The sequence below is a fragment of the Rhinopithecus roxellana genome, chromosome 4, assembly GCF_007565055.1.
Source record: "Rhinopithecus roxellana isolate Shanxi Qingling chromosome 4, ASM756505v1, whole genome shotgun sequence".
Classification (NCBI taxonomy): Eukaryota; Metazoa; Chordata; class Mammalia; order Primates; family Cercopithecidae; genus Rhinopithecus; species Rhinopithecus roxellana.
Window position 1 is genome coordinate 149867110 of NC_044552.1, and position 14441 is coordinate 149881550.

At 53.3% G+C, this 14441-nt stretch overlaps 1 protein-coding gene across 1 annotated transcript; it reads left to right on the forward strand.

Annotated features, from left to right (window-relative positions):
- Positions 1 to 3044: 3044 nt before the first annotated feature.
- Positions 3045 to 13698, forward strand: DACT2 (dishevelled binding antagonist of beta catenin 2). Its single transcript, XM_010388338.2, has 4 exons — positions 3045 to 3479; positions 9343 to 9475; positions 10184 to 10462; positions 11502 to 13698. Exons 1-4 carry the CDS (start codon positions 3234 to 3236, stop codon positions 13163 to 13165), a joined length of 2322 nt encoding a protein of 773 aa, XP_010386640.2. The 5' UTR covers positions 3045 to 3233; the 3' UTR covers positions 13166 to 13698.
- The last annotated feature ends 743 nt before the right edge of the window (positions 13699 to 14441 follow it).

Genomic DNA, 14441 nt, shown 5'->3' on the forward strand with positions numbered 1-14441 from the left:
ATTCCCATCCAAATCCCAGATGGCTTCTTTGCTGAAATTGACAAGCTGATCCTAAAATTCACATAGAAATCCAAAGACACTGGCCAGGAATAGTGGCTCACACCTGTAATCCCAGGACTTTGGGAGGCCAGGCAGCGGATCACCTGAGGTCAGCAGTTAGAGACCAGCCTGGACAACATGGCAAAGCCCTGTCTCTACTAAAAATACAAAAAGTAGCCAGCTGTGGTGGCATGTGCCTGTAATCACAGCTACTCAGGAGGCTGAGGCACGAGAATTGCTTGAACCTGGGAGGTGGAGGAAACAGTGAGCTGAGATCGTGCCACTGCACTCCAGCCTGGGTAACAGCAAGGCCCTGTCTTAAAAAGAAGAAGAAAGAAGAAGAAAAGAAGTAAGAAAGAAGAAGAGCAGAAGAGAGGAAGAAGAAGAGAAGAAGAAGAGAGAAGAAGAAGAAGAAAGGAAAGAAGGAGAAGGAGAAGGAATAAGGAGAGGAGAATAATAAGAATAAGGAAAGGAGAAAAGGAGAAGAATAGAGAAAGCATAGGACCTCTCCTTCTCCTTCTTCTCCATCTAGAATCCGCCACTCGTCCCTAGCCTCCCCTTCACTTCCCTATCCCGCTCACAAGAGCATAATCCTCCTCCTCTCCTCCGCCTCCCTCCTCCTCCTCCTCCTCCTCCTCCCTCCCCTCCTCCCCCTCCTCCTCTCCTCCTCCTCCTCCTCCTCCTCCCTCCTCCTCCTCCTCTTCCTCTTCCTCTTCCTCTTCCTCTCTTCCTCTCCTCTTCTCCTCTTCCTCTCTCTTCCTCTTCCTCTCTTCCTCTTCCTCTTCCTCTTCCTCTTCCTCTCCTCTCCTCTTCCTCTTCCTCTTCCGCTTCCTCTTCCTCTTCCTCTTCCTCCCTCTTCCTTCCTCTTCCTCTTCCTCTTCCTCTTCCTCTTCCTCTTCCTCTTCCCTCTTCCTCTCCTTCCTTTTCCTTCCTTTTCCTTTTCCTTTCCTTTTCTTTTCCTTTTCCTTTTCCTTTCCTTTTCCTTTCCCTTTTCCTTTCCTTCTTCTCCCCCTTCCTCCCTTCTCCCTCCTTCTCCTGTCTCCTACCTGAAAGAAGACTACTCACAGCTGCCGACAGACTCCAGACACAGATCAGCCAAAACAATCTTGGAAAAGAAAAAATTGGAGGACTCACATTTCCTGACCTCAAAACTTATTACAAAGCTACAATGATTGAAACAGTGTGGTACTGGCATAAGAATACACATATATTCCAATGCAATGGAACTGAGAATCCAGAAACTGATTCCTGGATCAACTGATTTTCAACAAGTGTCCCAAGACAATTCAATAGGGAAAGAATTGTCTTTTCAACAAACGGTACTGGGACAACTGGGTATCTACATGTAAAAGAAAGGGCCCCTACCTCACACCATATACAGAAATTAATGCAAAATAGAACAAAGGCTTAAATGTAGGTGCTAAGACTACAGCAAAATCTTAGAAATCATAGCTGTAAACTTTGCCTTTGGATTAGACAATGGTCTGTTAGGACACCCAAAGCAACAACAAAGTAGATAAACTGGACTTCATCAAAATTACAAACATTTTTTGTTGCAAGGGACACTATCAAGAACAAGAAAAAAACTCACAACATGGAAAAATTATTTGCCAATCTTGTATTTCATAAGGGAAGTGCAAATCATGTCTGATAAGGGAATTGTATATTGAATACTCACATCTCAATAACAAAAACACAACCTAAATTTTAAAATGGGCCAAGGATCTGAATAGACAGTTCTCCAAAGGAAGTACACAACAAGCACATGAAAAGATGCTCAACGTCCTTAGCCATTAGGGTAACACAAATCAAAACCACAGGGAGATACCACTTCACACCTGCTGGACTAAAGACAGATGTTGGTGTGCACAGGAAGAAAATGGAACCCTCATACCCTGCTGGCTGGTGGGACTCCACTTGGGAAGCAGTCTGGCAGTTCCTCACAAGGTTAAGCACAGTAGTCACCTACGATCCAGCCATTCCACTCTTAGGTACAATGAAAACATATTGCCACACAAAAACTCATACAGGAATGTCCTTGCAGTATTATTCGTGATCACTAAAAAATGGAACAACTCACATGTCATCAACAGATGAATGGACAAACAAAATTTGGCACATTCATGCAGTGGAGTATTATTTAGACACACAAAGGAATAAAGTTCTGACGCAATCTGCAGCACAGACGCACCTTGAAAACACTCACCGAAAGGAGCCCCCACAGAGACCACCTGGCGTGTGACTCCATTTCCATGAACTTCCAGAACCCGCAGGGTGGTGGTTCTACGTGTGGGGGTGCGGGAGAGGGAATGGGGGTAGCTGCCGATGAGAAGAGGGTTTCTTTTGGGGGTAGTGAACACAACTTCGTTACTATACTAAAAAACTGTGGAACTGTACACCTTAAATACTGTGAGTTTTATGGTATGCGAACTGCATCTTAAGCTATTATTTTAAAAATTTAAAAAGCAAGCTGAGCAGCCTGGCCAACATGGTGAAACCCCGTCTGTGCTGAAAATACAAAAATTAGCCCGGTATGGTGGTGCGTGCCTGTAGTCCCACCTACTCGGGAGGCTGAAGCAGAAGAATCGCTTGAACCCGGGAGGCGGAGGTTGCAGTGAAAAGAGATCACGATCATGCCACTGCACTCCAGCCTGGGCGACAGAGCAAGACCCTGTCTCAGAAAAAAAAAAAAAGCAAGGTGCGGTTTCCAAACTGCAAGATTTTGAAATCTCTACTGCGATCGTTATGGTAACACGTCCTTGCAATGTGATAATGTCCCAATAATTTATCCTTATAAACATTTTAAAACCTTAACAAGTCCTTTCTCCGCCTTTGTTCCACTTGCGCCTCCTTGCCCCTCTCCCCCGGGCTCCTCCTCCCGGCTGGCCCTCCCCGCTGAAGTCACGGACGCGCTCAGCTGGCCCCGGGGTCTGGGTGCGCCCGCCCTGCCCGCAGTCGGCGAGGGACCCTGGGGCGTCTGCGGGGCGGGTCCAGGGGCGGCCGCGGTGACCTCGGGGCGCGTGCAGACCCCGCCCTCAGCGACCGGCCGCAGATTCCAGCCCACCTTGGCGACCTGTGGAGCCAGGGGCGGAGAGAGGAGGCGCAGGAGGACCCGCGACACAGCTCGGGATCCTCGCGCGCTGGGCCTCCGGCGCAGCTCGTGGGGTTCGGGAGGCCTGGACCCTGCCCGGGAGATGTGGACGCCGGACGGACCCCCGGGGCCCGCGGGCTGGGACCGCCGTAGGTTGGGCGCGAGGTTGCGCGCGGCGTTCGCGGGACTGCAGGAGCTGCAGGGGCTGCGCGCCACGCAGCAGGAGCGGGTACGGGGCGCCCTGGCCCTGCAGTCCCCGCCCGCGCCCGCCGCGCCCTGCGGTCCCCACGGTCCCCACGGCCCCGAGCAGCAGCTGGAGGCGGCACTGGCCGCGCTGCAGGAGCAGCTGGTAAGGACCTGGCGCCGGGACTCTGGGCTGCGGGGTTTAGGGGCCACAGGCGCTGCTCGCTCCGGGTGCCGGCCGAGACTGTGTGTTAGTGGGAGGGGGCGTCTGATGGATGGAGGGGACGTCCTTTGGGATTTGATTGGAATGCAGTTGGGTCTCCAAGGAGGGGGACACGGAGGCCCCGCGCGCAGGTGCCTAGAGGTGAAGCGCACAGATGAGGACCCTGAAAACTGCCCGGGGCTGCAGCCGGCGCTCCACCCTGCGTGGATGTGCGCCCACCCACGCCAGGATCCCGAAACTGGCAGATTTAGGGGAGACACCCTGTTGGTTAGTTACGCATTGTTCTGACCTATGGGTACTGACTGGCTTTCCCCTGGCGGAGGTCGGCTTGGGATCCTGGCATCACTTCCTGGGGTACCAGGTCCCCCCTGCTGTCTTGGGTTAGGGGCAACAGTGTCCGCGTGGTAAAGCGCACCCCGATTTGTCCTCAGGATGTGCTGACGTTTCTTACAGGTCGCGTCCCTGTAATAAAGTATTGGGGGAAAGCATGTAGCTGACAAAGGCCTCTTCAACTTTAAAATGTGACCTGACCTGTAAGGAAAGGCCTGTCCTCTGATCCAGAGGACAGACTCTTTGATTTCCTTGCCACCGGCCCTCTTCAGCACTACCTGGGCGCTCTGAACCCCTCCTTTCACACAATGAAAGAAACTCCAGTCATTACCCCTCTGCTTATTATGTTATTGTATGATTTTGTAAAATTTACTGGAAACAGCGCACAAGAGTTTTCATAGTTGCTGTATTTTCTTAAAGACAAACTGAAAAGGTTAGAGAAAGATATCTGTTTACTTGTGTTACCTCTATTACACATAGTGAAATTTCTTTTACATTAGAAATTTAAGTCTGTCCTGTTAAAAGTTGCTGCCTTTAAACGTTGCCCACGTGAAGCTGCAGCATGACCCTCAGCCTAGCTGGCTCAGCCAGGTTGTTAAAGTAGCAAACTCTTCTGGATTAAAGAATCCCAGTGTCTGGGATGCCTCCCAGGATCCCGGTTATCTCCTGACCTTGTGGAAGCCGGAGGTGGCAGACTGTGTGGGATTAACCTGGGTCCCCAACTCTGCCCTGATGCCTCCTGAGAGGAAAGTAGCTGCTGTACAGACTTTGCTTACCCAGTGACCAAATCCTGACCGTGTGTTTAGGTCATTTGTGTGTTTGCACCCAGACACAATCTCAGCTTCTGCATGACCTCAGCTCAGCTTGCGACAGCCACAAATGTGTTACACACATGTGATGGGAAGGGGGTGCTGCTGAGATGCTGGCTTCAACTGTTCCGTCGAGGGGGTGAGAGTGCAGGTGATGATTAACTTGGCTTAGGAAATATACAAATCAAACTTGCAAGTGCTCAGCCTCTAATTACAAGTAGCCTTTTGGAAGAGAAGATCAAACAGGTTTTTTGTTTATTTTATTATTATTTTTTTTAATGTGGGGACCAGAAGGAACATGCAGACTTTGTCTTGAAACTTTGTTCTCGGGACGGATTATGTGATCAAAAGAGAAGAATAATTGAATTTGTGTGACATCAGCCCAGGGCTTAACACTTTTACATTTTTCTTACAGGGAAAAACATTAGAAGTGATAGCAGTTCTATAGTGCTGAATACAATGAAAAGCCTTGCTTGCTGGAACAGTTACACACTCCAGCAACTCCCAGCTAACTCAGGGTCCCCTCCGCCCACCCTGGTGCTCACCTGGCCATTGGTCATCATTCAGGTGTGAAGGCAGGAAGAACATTGATCAGACCCTGAGCAGCTTTAGCCTACAGGAATTCTCAGGTGAGAATGATTGTTGGCATTTCCAGGGATTTAAACAGTCAGGAAAATAGCAGCACTCATCACTTCAAGGCTTATCGCAATGTGCTGCACCTTTTTAATTGCTGTGTCACAAAGGAGAGTGCAGTAGGCGGTGCTTAGTAGGATTTTGTTGAATAAATAAATGAGTGGCTTTTATTGCTGCAACAAAAGGGAAAATGATTTCAGAATTTGGGATCTCCCTGTTCTGAGTTTCTAAGCTGATGAGATCCCCATGCCCTCCGACCCAAGTGGGTTTGCTGCTGCGTGGCCAATCCAGAAAAGGTTCACTCTGCGTCCTCATGTATGTTTGTGAGGAAGGTTGTCGTTCCCAAGAAGTGCCGGCCATTCCCATATTCATAAGGGTTAGGTTCCCCAACAAGCCCTAGATAGAAAGACTTCATCCACTTCCTGGAACTCGGAGCCCACGAGTAGACCAAGAACCCCATCCTTCACCAGTGGGTACCGTCTCCACAAGGGTAGAGAGGCAGAGGGGCTCCGGGAGTCTGCAATGAAATCTTATCCTGAAGAATTTCCCCATCTTGACATTGCTGGTCGTGACTTGTTCTAAAAGTGGCAGCTTGCAACAATTCCTTTTCCCTGGCAGCTTCCCACATTCCATGCTGCAGGAGCAAGCTGTACGCCTGATTCTGCCGCATACACTTGATGCCCAGCATTTTCCTTGGGCCGACTGTGCTTGCTTTGTGACCACACAGGGGAACCAAGGGAGACAGGGTGAGAACTTGCTCAAGGCCACGCATTAGGGCCAGGCATCCCCTGGCTTCGGTAGTGCTTTTTAATCCATGAGTCCAGTCTGTGAACCAGGGACCCCTTCGCTGTTGATTGACAGGCCTCTTTTAAACTTAGGTAATAGCATTTACCTCTCTCCAGAATGGAGGGCACATAGCCTTGGAATTCAGGCATAGAACGTTTCCTTTGTGCATTCTAGCTCTCAGGGATAGAAAGGAGGTGTTTCAGATCCCAGGATACTGTCCGTATCCTGAACAGTAAGGCCTTTTTCACGTTTATCCTCCGCATGTGCCATAGAGGTGCTGCGATGGCTGGACTGTTGACTTGCACACGGAAAAGGCACAGCACATGGAAATCAGGTCATTCTCTTGCAGTGCATAAAGAATGCATTTCAAAGAAAGGGATTAGCCTATTTTTTTTTTAACAGCACCCCCTGGAATAGAAGTCCTCAAACTTTTTGTTGTCATAAGGAACTTTTGTGGTCCCTGGGAAGCTTGTTAAAATGCAGGTTTCCAGGCTTACCCGGTAAGGCCTCAGGAAATGAGTGGAGCCCGGGGCCTGGGGTCTGCAGGTATGCCCAGCTGATCCCACTGCCTGAAGAGGCTTGGTATGAGCGCCTTTATACCAGGCCCTCCTGCCCCTTCCCCAGGCCCGGGAGTTTGGCACAGATGCCCCCAGAGCACACCTTGGGCAAGGCTGCCTGGAGTTAGCCTGAATGCTTGCAGAGGGCCGCCTGGAGTTAGCCTGAACGCTTGCAGAGGGCCGCCTGGAGTTAGCCTGAACGCCTGCAGAGAGAAGTAGAGCAGGGAGGCCACCCAGGGCTCGCTTGCTGCTGTGGAGTGAGTCAGTCCAATCGTGGACATGCGTGGAGATCACACTCTGGGGCTGGCCTTGCAGTGGCCTCTCCTCCTTCCTGGCCGCATATATTTTGTGACTGTGAGCACAAAGTCTAACCCTAAGAAAGAGTTAATGTAAAGCACAGTCATACAAACCCCAAGTTAGGGACAGCAGTCGGGGTTAGGGACAGTGGTCAGGGTTACAGGCAGGGAGTAAATCCTGAATGGTGGAGTCCTGCAGACGCAGATGGGACCTGAGGACGTAATAAATAACCGGTGAGTGCCTGAGAGCTCTGTGCGTCCTGCAGCCCCTAGACCATTAATCAGAAACCAGCAACTGAAGGCCTGGCTGGCCAAACATTAATCACAAAGCAATTAACCCAGCACAGACACGGGGGAGGGAAGGGGGCTGGAGGAGGAGGACAAAGCTGGCTGGGGTGCAGGGGCTCCCCTCCTTCAGAAGGAGAGTGTGATTTGGAAGAGGTGAAGGCACACAGATCCTTTTAAACGTTGAGGTGTGGCCTCACCAAGGAACTTGATTTTCTGTCGGTACCTTGGGTTTTGTTTTACAACAGGAAAAAGAAAAATCATGTGCTGTGAGAATCCACGCTTGCCCCTTTGTTTGGATCCAAGCTTCCTCTTTGCATAGCTGGTGTGGGAAAGCCCGCCTGTGTGTGCTGCGCGGGCTTGGTTGGTGGTGCTGTTCACTTGGATAGCGGTTTACCTGTGTAAAAATGTGGAGGATAAGAAGCTAGTATGTTTACATGAAGCTGGGTGATGCTGGAAGCATAACATTTTGATTAAATTCAGGATTGGTTTTTGCCATGTTCACATTCACAGATAATATTATGGCTTCAGATTCTGTCACTGTGCAAACTTTGGAGGTTGTTGGGAGGCCCCGCAGTTGGGTCCTGGAGGAGGAGGTCTGCTCCTGGCACAGAAGCTGTGCGCTGGGCGAGCCCGGCCTCCGTCCCCTCATCCATGCTGATAGTAGGCACTTGCGTTTGGAAAATCGGAGAAGTCTTTCTCTCATCAGAACAGGAAAGCATTGCAACCTGCCTCTGTCTTGTAATGATTTCTCATATTGTGGAAATTACTGAAGTAATTCCCCGAGGCCCAGGTTATGGGACTCAGGGGAACTGCCCATTTCCCACGTAAAATTTGAAATATAATTAATCATTTTCTTAAGAGAACCAACCACATAATTACATTCATTAATTAACATTCATTAATTATTTGCCTTAGTCGCGATTGCTCATCAAAACAAGAAACGTTTTGGAATGGAAAGAAAAGCACACACACGTACACACACGCGCTCATCATAAGCCCTTTAGAGTTGGGGAAGCCGAGGCCGGGAGAAGGCGCAGCCTCTCAGGGCAGGGCTGTGATGGAAACTTCTAAATACACAGTCCCTTGGCCAGGCACATGCCTGTAATCCCAGCACCTTGGGAGGCCAAGGCAGGTAGACCACTTAAGCCTAGGAGTTGGAGACCAGCCTGGGCAACATAGCAAGACCCCACCTCTACAAAAAAATACATAATTAGCAGAGCATGGTGGTGCATGCCTGTAGTCCCAGAGACTTGGGAGGCTAAGGAGGGAGGATCACCTGAGCCTGGGGAGGTTGATGCTGCAGTGAGCGGTGATCGCACCACTGCACTCCAGCCTGGGCAACAGTGCAAGACCCTGTCTCCAAAACAAAACAAAACAAAAGATCCTGACGGCCGATTTTCACGCTGCATTTATTCCAGGTAAAGCTGACAGTTTCCGTGTTTTGCTGAGAACCTTCTCCCCTGGCAGCTCTGCCAAAGCCTGTAACATTTCACAATGTTACTTCTTCTATCAGGGAAGGGGAAGGGACTTATTAGTGAAGGAGGAGCTTTTCTTTCTTTCCAAGGGACTTTCTTACCTTCTTGAAAAGTCAAAAGGTTTGTGCTCTGCAGGCACCAGGAACCCAGAGGCGGCTGAGTAAAAGGATGCCACTGCACCCAGGCACAAGATGTGTAAAGCATTACCACAGGAGGGTAAACCCTTATGCAGGCTGAAAAACGCAGCAAAATAGAAGGTGCAGGTTGTTCCTGTCTGCCAAAAGGAGGTGTTGCTTTTGATCCTGATTTCAATCTCATAAGCTGTAGTATACTGTATCCTTATAAAGAAATGTAATTTGGAAAGTGCGGATAAGTGAAGCAGCCTGAACCGGAGAAAACCCGTGTGTGTATGTGTGTGGGGGGAATGGGTGTCAGTAGACCTTTCTTTTTCTGACGGTGGAGCAAGAAAATTGCGTCAGTATGAGCAGGGGGAGCAGCCGGATTTAGAAGATGTGTTTCGTGTGGACTTTGGGAGTTCAAATTGCATTCACAATGCATGGTTCACCCCTTTGAGCCTTAAGTTTTGGTTTCCGTGGGTACAGTAGTTCCCTTTCTCTTCCTTCCCTTCTCAGTCCCGGCTGAGACAGCAGGACATCGGCCTGAAGACCCACCTGGACCAGCTGGACCTGCAGATCAGCAAGCTGCAGCTGGATGTGGGCACAGCCTCAGGGGAGGCCCTGGACAGCGACAGCAGGCCCAGCTCAGGTACCAGGGTGCCCCGACCTCCTGGACACAGGGGCAGGCACGCAGCCCAGGCAGAGGTGAAGCCTGTCCCGCTAGCCCGTCTCGGGCTGAAATTCCATTCCACTGCTCTCCCAGTGTCCGTGCAGGGAGGCGGCCGCTTCATCAGGCTGATCTGAAAGTTAGGAGGCAACACTGAAGCGTTTCTCAGGGCATATATATTAATTGGCTACCTCGCTCTTATTTTTTTAATTTGCAAAAATCACACTGTGGTCTAAGTGACATCGCTGGACTCAGGAGGCCTGGGGCTGAAGCACCTCCCCAGACTGGTCTCCTTCTCAACTTGGCAGGTGCCAGGGAAGAGAGAGAGACAGGGGCCAGGGGCCTGTCCTCAACGGGCTGAAATCCAGAGGAAGAGGCCACCCCTTAGGCAGGCATCGACCACCCAGGACTAAAGGGACCACTTGCCAGGAAAAGGGAGGGCCAGTGCTGCCAAGTGGGGGTGGAGTGGGCTCTCACTGACTCACTGACAGCCCCTGGGAAGAATCCTGAACATCTTCACCTGAGCCACACTCTCCCAGGCCGGCCGTGTGGACGATGGCCCACAGCCTCCGGTAGCCTCAGCTCAGGGGTTTCCCTGGGCCCCCCTGTGCCGTGACAAGCTCAGGAGGAAGGGGGTCCCTGGGCTCTTCTGGATGGGGGTCACTGACCTGCCTTGTCTGCTGTGTCCAGGCTTTTACGAGATGAGTGACGGTGGATCCTGCTCTCTGTCCACGTCCTGTGCCTCTGTCTGCAGTGACCACATCTCTCCCTCGCTGGGCAGTTTGTTGCCTGTGGCCCAGGCCCCCAAGGCCAGGCCCAGCATGGGGGACTGGAGGCCCCGGTCAGTTGATGAGACTGCTGTGCCAGTGTGGAGACCCCAGGCTACCGAGGAGGGCACCAGGCCCCGGGGCAGCATGGAGAATGCAGGCCAGCCGTGGGGCACATTCTGGCCCAGGCCGGTGTCTACAGGTAAGAAACCGCCAGGGAAGGTGGGGGTCTCATCTCAGGCACAGAGGATGGCGGAGTGCAGTCCCCAGCTGTTGAGGGCAGAGCGAGGGACCCCACATGGGCGCGCCCTCAGGCTCTAACGGATGCTGGAAGGCCTCCGTGGGCCGTGTGGTGGTTTGGATGGAGGCAGGAATCAAACGTGGCCATGTGCATCACCACTGGCTCTTCTAACACACAGCACTTTTCCCTGTATTTAAAATGGACATCAACAAGCTTAAAAACGATCCTTCAAAAACCCTGGATCCACTGGTGTTTGGAGGGAGAGCGGGGTTGAAAGCGCTGGTGGGGAGAGAACAGGGCTCATGCCTGGATCCCACCTGCGGGCCCAGGAGGGGCTGTAGTTGTCTTCAGACTGTCTCCAAAAGCACAGATTTCATTTTTGGCCTTGTTTTATTTGTAATACAAGGCCTGGTTTAGTAATAACCATTTGGTCTTTTCTTACTGAGAAGCCCCGTGGTTTCCTCCAGGGCATCTGCAGGGACTAGCTTCATGCCCCTGGCCTCCCTCGGGGCTCCATCCCACCGCTGCGGGGCCTCTTCAGCCTCCAAGCCTTCAGGGAAATAAGGGCGCTGAACTGGCGACTCTTACTCCCCATGCGTTCTCCTTCAGGGGGAAGGATGAGAATGAGCTGAGGGGGCTGTGCCGCAGGTGCAAACAGGGCCCCGCACCCTGTGTCTAGAGGCAGACAGGGCCCCGCGCCCTCTGTCTAGACACAGACGGATCCCCGCGCCCTCTGTCTAGACACAGACGGATCCCCGCGCCCTCTGTCTAGACACAGATGGGGCCCCGCGCCCTCTGTCTAGATGCAGACGGGGCCCCGCGCCGTGTCTAGATGCGGACCCCGGTGACTAGAGTCGCCGCCTCCCGTGGGACCCAGGAGTTCCTCCAAGCAGTGAATGAGCAGCGCTTCCTTCCTGGCTGCATTTCATGCATGAAATGAAATCAACAGCACATGAAATCCTCTCCGTGTTACGTGTTTGTTCATTTTTCTCGTTCCTAGGTGATCTTGACAGAGCCCTGATGGCAGACACGGGGCTCCAGAAAGCCAGCACAGGTGCTGAGCTCGTCGGGCTCCTCTGCCAGGGGGTGGACCTCCCGCTGCACATGCCAGACCCCAAGTATCGGCAAGACCTGGTGTCCCAGGGCAGCAGGGAGATGTACCCGTACCCCAGCCCCCTGCACGCTGTGGCTCTGCAGAGCCCCCTGTTTGCTCTGACTAAGGAAACCCCACAGGGCGGTGGCCCCTCGTGCCCCAGGGAGACCCCCCCAGGCCCCGCAGGTCTGAACACCATCCAGACTGGGCCGGTCCTCGAGGCTGGTCCGGCCAGAGCCAGAGCCTATATCGACAGGCTGCTGCATCTGTGGGGCCGGGAGACCCCAGCAAAAGGTAGTGGGGGAGAACAGGGACCTCTACGGCATGCAGCGTCCCCACCCCCACAGATGCAGGGGGGCTGCAGTACAGATGGTGGAGGGCGACTATTGGTCTTCGCCCCAGGGAGGGAGGACGAGGGAGGGCCAGCTCGGAGCAGGGGTGCCGGCAGGGGCCCCCGGCAGCAGGGATCCATGCCTCTTGAGGGTCCCCCGCACCCTGGCAACCTTCCAGAGGAGCCCTCGAACAGCCGCGTCCTCAGGGAGACCATGGCATGGCCCTCTCCCAGCTGGAAGGCCCAGCAGACACCCCCAGCTCAGGACTGTGGACGAGGCAACGTCATATCCCCATCCAGGATGCTGGACAAGAGCCCCTCACTGTCCCAAAGTGCCTCTGGGCACTTTGCCCACCCTTCCTTGGCTGCCAGTCTGAAAATGGGTTCCCCCAAGAGCAAGGCTGAAAAAATCAAGAGAAGCCCCATGGACAAGGTGCTGAGGTTTGCAAGGCAGCCGCCGCTTCTACTGGAGAGGCCTGAGGGAGCCCCTGCAGCCGCCCAGCCGTCCCTGGAGTGGGACGCTGCCCACTGGTCCCCAGGGAGGGGTGGGCTCCCGCGGAGGCCAGCCTTGGCCTGGGAGGCACCCGGGCGCTCCTGTTCCGAGTCTACCCTCTACCCCGTGCCTGTCCTCGTCCCCCTGGCGGTGGCCCCGCAGGAGAGCCACCGGACCTCAACCCAAGCCCTGTTCCCCTTTGAGGCCGCACTGCTCACCTCGGTGGCCAGGAGGAAGCATCGCCGCTGGCAGTCCACTGTGGAGATTTCGGCCCGGGCCCACCTGGCCAGCAGTCCCGAGTCTAACCTGGTGCCCCCCAGGCCCGTGGCCAGAAGAGCAGGTGGCCCACAGGCCCGGGGCCGGCCCTTGCTGGTCCGCCAGGACGCCCACACCAGGAGCAACTCGGAGCCCTCCAAGCACTCGGCTGAGTGTGACCCACGGTTCCCCTCAGTCATCCCGGAGACCAGCGAGGGGGAGTCCAGTGACCACACCACCAACCGATTCGGAGATCAGGAGTCCAGCAGCAGCGACGAGGAGGGCGGTGCCCAGAGCAGGGACTGTGACCTGGCACTGGGCTATGTGGCGGCCGGGCACACGGAGCTGGCCTGGACCCAGGAGGTCCCGGGCAGCTCGGGGCCACTCCTGTCCCCCGTGCCCAAGCTGTGCCGTATCAAGGCCTCCAAGGCCCTGAAGAAGAAGATCCGTAGGTTCCAGCCGACGGCCCTGAAGGTCATGACCATGGTGTGAGGCGCAGTGACTGCATCAGGAGAAGCCTGCTGCACGCAGGGGCCCTTTCCCCGCAGCGTCCTGTGCATGTCTGGGTTTCAGTGTCATCTCGCCAAGCCGCTTTATCTTCCGAGGCCACCATTTAACAGGAGTCCCCTCCTGTTACACGCTCTGCCCATGGAGTATGCCGTGAGTCCCCGCGCCAGCGCAGACTTCCATGCAGAGCTCTGGTTTCAGATGCCAGCAGACTCCCCGGCCGACCTAGCATCTCTTTTCAACGTCTGCCCAGGATACTGCTTCTGGCAGGCGCCTTGTTTCCACCTTGTCATCCTCCCATGGCCTTCCCCTGCCCTCCCTGCCCTCACTCCCCTCTGGCTGGGGAAGCGTTTCCCAATCCTTTGACCATTCCTCCCCAGAAGCGTTTTAAAGAGGCGGTTGCAGGACTCTGTGCTGGAAATTGAATTGGAGTTTAAACTCCATGTTATGCTGTCAGCGTACACAGACAACCAAATTATGCCATGATCTCAAATAAAAGGAACTTTTTCTTTCCTCTTAACTTCCTTCTCCCTGTTTCCTTGGGTGGCACATGGTAGGGGCACCATCATCTTCATGCCTGCCCGTCACAGGGCACACGCCAGCTTTGGGCGGGGAACGCACCTTATGAGTGAGTAGAGACTAAACTCTGGTTTAGTATAAAAAGTAAGGCATAGGCCGGGTGCGGTGGCTCATGCCTGTAATCCCAGCAGTTTGGGAGTCTGAGGCGGGCGGATCACAAGGTCAGAAGATCAAGACCATCCTGGCCAACATGGTGAAACCCCGTCTCTACTAAAAATACAAAAAACAGAAATACAAAAAAATTAGCTGGGTTTGGTGGCACGCACCTGTGATCCCACCTACTCGGGAGGCTGAGGCAGGAGAATCACTTGAACCTGGGAGGTGGAGGTTGCAGTGTGCAGAGATTGCGCCACTGCACTCCAGCCTGGGTGACAAGAGCGAAACTCCATCTCAAAAAAAGAAAAGAAAAAAAAAGTAGGGCATAAAAGTGTTTTGGGAAAAAAAAAAAACTTTTTTTTTTTGGTGTTTACTTTTCCAAACGGAATTCTCCTCAACTCTTCAAGAAGAAAGATAGCAGTGTTTTCAGGTAAGCTGCCTGGTGAGGCTCACAGCATTTTCAAATCAGAAAGCAGCTTTCTCCTGAAAGATAAAAAGAATTTGCCATGAAGGTGAAGAAGGCCATTGAAGCCCCCCGTGGACATCCTGGGCCCCTCAGGGCAGATGCAGCTGGGCAGAATCGTTG